Source organism: Cyprinodon variegatus, unplaced genomic scaffold, assembly GCF_000732505.1.
Source record: "Cyprinodon variegatus isolate N-32 unplaced genomic scaffold, C_variegatus-1.0 Scaffold65, whole genome shotgun sequence".
Taxonomy (NCBI): Eukaryota; Metazoa; Chordata; class Actinopteri; order Cyprinodontiformes; family Cyprinodontidae; genus Cyprinodon; species Cyprinodon variegatus.
In genome coordinates, this window is record NW_015150518.1 from 1,664,588 (window position 1) to 1,667,725 (window position 3,138).

The 3,138-nt window shown below is 44.6% G+C and overlaps 1 protein-coding gene across 1 annotated transcript in view; it reads left to right on the forward strand.

Moving 5' to 3' along the window:
• arfgef3 (ARFGEF family member 3) overlaps window positions 1-3,138 on the forward strand; it is a 68,334-nt gene that overhangs the window by 21,048 nt on the left and 44,148 nt on the right. The window contains exons 16-18 of the mRNA XM_015371811.1: window positions 408-574; window positions 646-811; window positions 2,186-2,293. Coding sequence (XP_015227297.1) covers window positions 408-574; window positions 646-811; window positions 2,186-2,293 — 441 coding nt within the window. The remainder of the gene's footprint in view (window positions 1-407; window positions 575-645; window positions 812-2,185; window positions 2,294-3,138) is intronic.

Genomic DNA, 3,138 nt, shown 5'->3' on the forward strand with positions numbered 1-3,138 from the left:
AAGCGCTAAGTTGGCAACACTGCTCTTTGCATGGTTTGTTTTCAAATGGTTTGCTGCTGTCTGTTTGGACCTTTCTGAACATGTGCAGCAAATGGATTGATCCAATATGGTGGACACTGAAGGGGGGGGCTGAGACACACTTATAAGCCTTTTGACGGCATTTTTGCAAACTTAAGGAATAGTTGTATTAACCATACATGTAAACAGACTTTTATGGGGCCCCCAGGAACTTGGGGCCCTAGGCAACTTCCTAGTTTTTTCGGTTTCAGGTAAAGCTCTCTAGTTTACTTTCTTACTTAATTCTGCAGGAAGTCTGAATCCTCTGAGACGGATCAGGAATATCACATTTAGCCCAAAGTGTGACTGTTTTTGGAGTTTCTTAAAGTCGTATGTTGATGTTTCTCCAGGAGGAATTCACTCTCCAGGCTTTGAAGCTGGCGACTCTCTGAGCTGCCAGGCTCTGATGAACGCCGACGGCCTCTACCTGGTGTCGTACTACGTTCTGCTGCTCAACCTCAAACTCTGCTGCTGCGACTACTACAGACGGAGGGAGCTCCCCCCCGCCCTCAGCCTGGTGAGCAGAGTCACAGCGGGATCCTCTGTGGAGTCTTAGCAGCGCTCAGTGTTTCCCTTCCTGTTCTGCAGAAGGAGTTTGTCCGTCTGATCCAGAGCAGCGGAGTCCTGGTGGTTCTGTCTCAGCCCTGGATCGAGGAGCTTCACCACCAGGTGTTAGAGCGCAACCTGCTGGCTGATGCTGGGTACTGGGGCTCAGCAGAAGACCGCATTTTGCCACTGATCACCATGCTGACAGGTGGTTATTGAACATAGACTTTTCCAATGTAGATCTTATTATTATCCAAAGTGCTTCTCAAAGCAAAGAAAATCTAAAAACAAAAAGCTGCGACACTAAAACAAATATAAAACCAAAGTCAATCACAGAGGTTAGTTTTAAAGGTAAAGATGTGCCAGAGTCCTGGATCTAAACATACATCCACTAAATAAATATATTATTATAATATGTATTATATAATAAAATGTATTTATCCTTAATTTGAGCAGGTAAATAAGATGGCAGTGGTAGCCTCGTGGTCAGGGCATTGGGCTTGGAATCCTGAGGTCATGAGTTCAGGCCCTCTCCCACAAACTGCCACGCTGGGTCTCTGATCAAGACCCTTAACCCCTGATTGCTGCCCAGGCGCCGCACAGTGGCAGCCCACCCTTCCTGCTAACTGAAAGCCTGGGTTTGTATCCCAGCTGGGGGGAACGAGCTTCCAGTGTGGGTCTTAAGGCAATACCCTCCATCTAATGGCTGCTTTGGTGAGGACGACCTTGGAATCCTGAGGTTCTGAGTTCAAGCCCCACTTCCACGGACTGCCACTCTGGGCAGTCCCCGATCGCCGCACAGTGGCAGCCCACTGCTCCCCGATCGCCGCACAGTGGCAGCCCACTGCTCCCCGATCGCCGCACAGTGGCAGCCCACTGNTCCCCAAGGGGATGGGTTAAATGCCAATGGAATCAATATATTTACTCTTAAAATAAAATAATTAGACATTATTTACTTGAAGCAAGACAAGGCAATAGTTTTACTTATTTTAAATATAAATGTTCCATTGGCTAAATGTCTCCCTTACCTCCACAATTCAAGAAAAAATTATTTAGATAAAACTTGTTTTGCAGTGCAAGCAAAGCCTCTCTATGGTGTTTTACTGCTGACTGCGCGGGACTTAATTCAGATAAATCACCTAGTAGATACAGTATGAACTGAACCTGTTTGTCTTCTGAAATCACTTAGTAAGAGATTATTTTAGAAATGGAAATAAATAATTAAGCTGAAATGAATAGAAGAAATTAAGCCGGTTATTTTCTGCAAAAAAGTAAATGAAAGCAACGATTTTAGGATATTTTCCCAACTCTTCGGCCTCCAGACATCCTGCTGGATTGAGACAGGATCCAGTCGTGCCTCCACCTGATTGAATCCCTGCTCTGAGTTTTATATAACTTTCAGTACTTAAAGAGTCAAACTTTGACTAAAAACACTTACACAGCTTTTACATTTAATCTTTAGGTTCATAGAATGTGAATCAATTGCCTTAAACCTTAAATTCCAACATTGTTTCATTAAATATAAAATGGATATTTAATCTCTAGTCATTTTTCCTTGTTATTTATTTATTTTTCCTCTCAGATATAGATGGCCTGGGCAGCAGTGCGATTGGAGGTCAAATGGTTCGGAGGCCTTCCAGCCAATCAGCGCTGGCCTCTGAGAAGGCTGGTATCGACACGGTGACTGCAGGTCGGTTTTACACGTCGCCAAACGATGGATGGGTGGGTTTTTTTGTTTTTTAGTTCACGTTGTACCGTGGAGTCATCAGGGAAAACATGCATGAGCAGCGAAGGAAGGAGGGGGAAAGACGAGTGACCAGCTGAGGAACTGCACAGGGAGAGTATTTACTGACTGAACAAAGACAGGACTAATGAGCTGATTGGGAGCAGGTGTGAACAGAGGCTTCTAGAAGGAACTAGGGAAAAGGTGACCAACACAAGAGGGCGACAGAGGGCAAGCAAAGAAAAACCTAAGAACTCAAATCCATCCAGAAAACACCAATAAAGATAGAAAACAAAGAAAAACATTGATACACGTGAAACTGAAAACTCACTGAAAACTTAACAACCAGGACTGTGAGAAAGACGTGTCTCATCTCATCCAAGATGCTTCTTCAATTCTAACTAGTGATGCGGCAGCACTGATTTTAATATACTGTAGGTGGAACAAAGAATTAGGGGAACCAAAGGTGGATCTGATCCCTCCTACTGGATGGACATGGGGGTCAGCTACACCTGAAGGCTACAGGACACTCGCTTAAGGACAACAACGTCCATATTCTGGCCTAGGAAGAATGATGGTTTTAAAGAGGGGTTAAGGCAGCCATCTTTCTTAACTTGGAAAAAGCATCTCTCATCAGAGGAAGTGGTCTTAGACTTTTCACCAACTTACGAAGCACTTTTAGGACGATACCCAGGAGATTGAGGTCTCACCTGCCCTCATCTGAATCACACTCAACGTTCTGCTCTCTCTGCTTTTTCTCAGAGTAGCTTCATCTGGTCTGTTCCTGTTTGGCTGTGACTCCATCCTGGAGA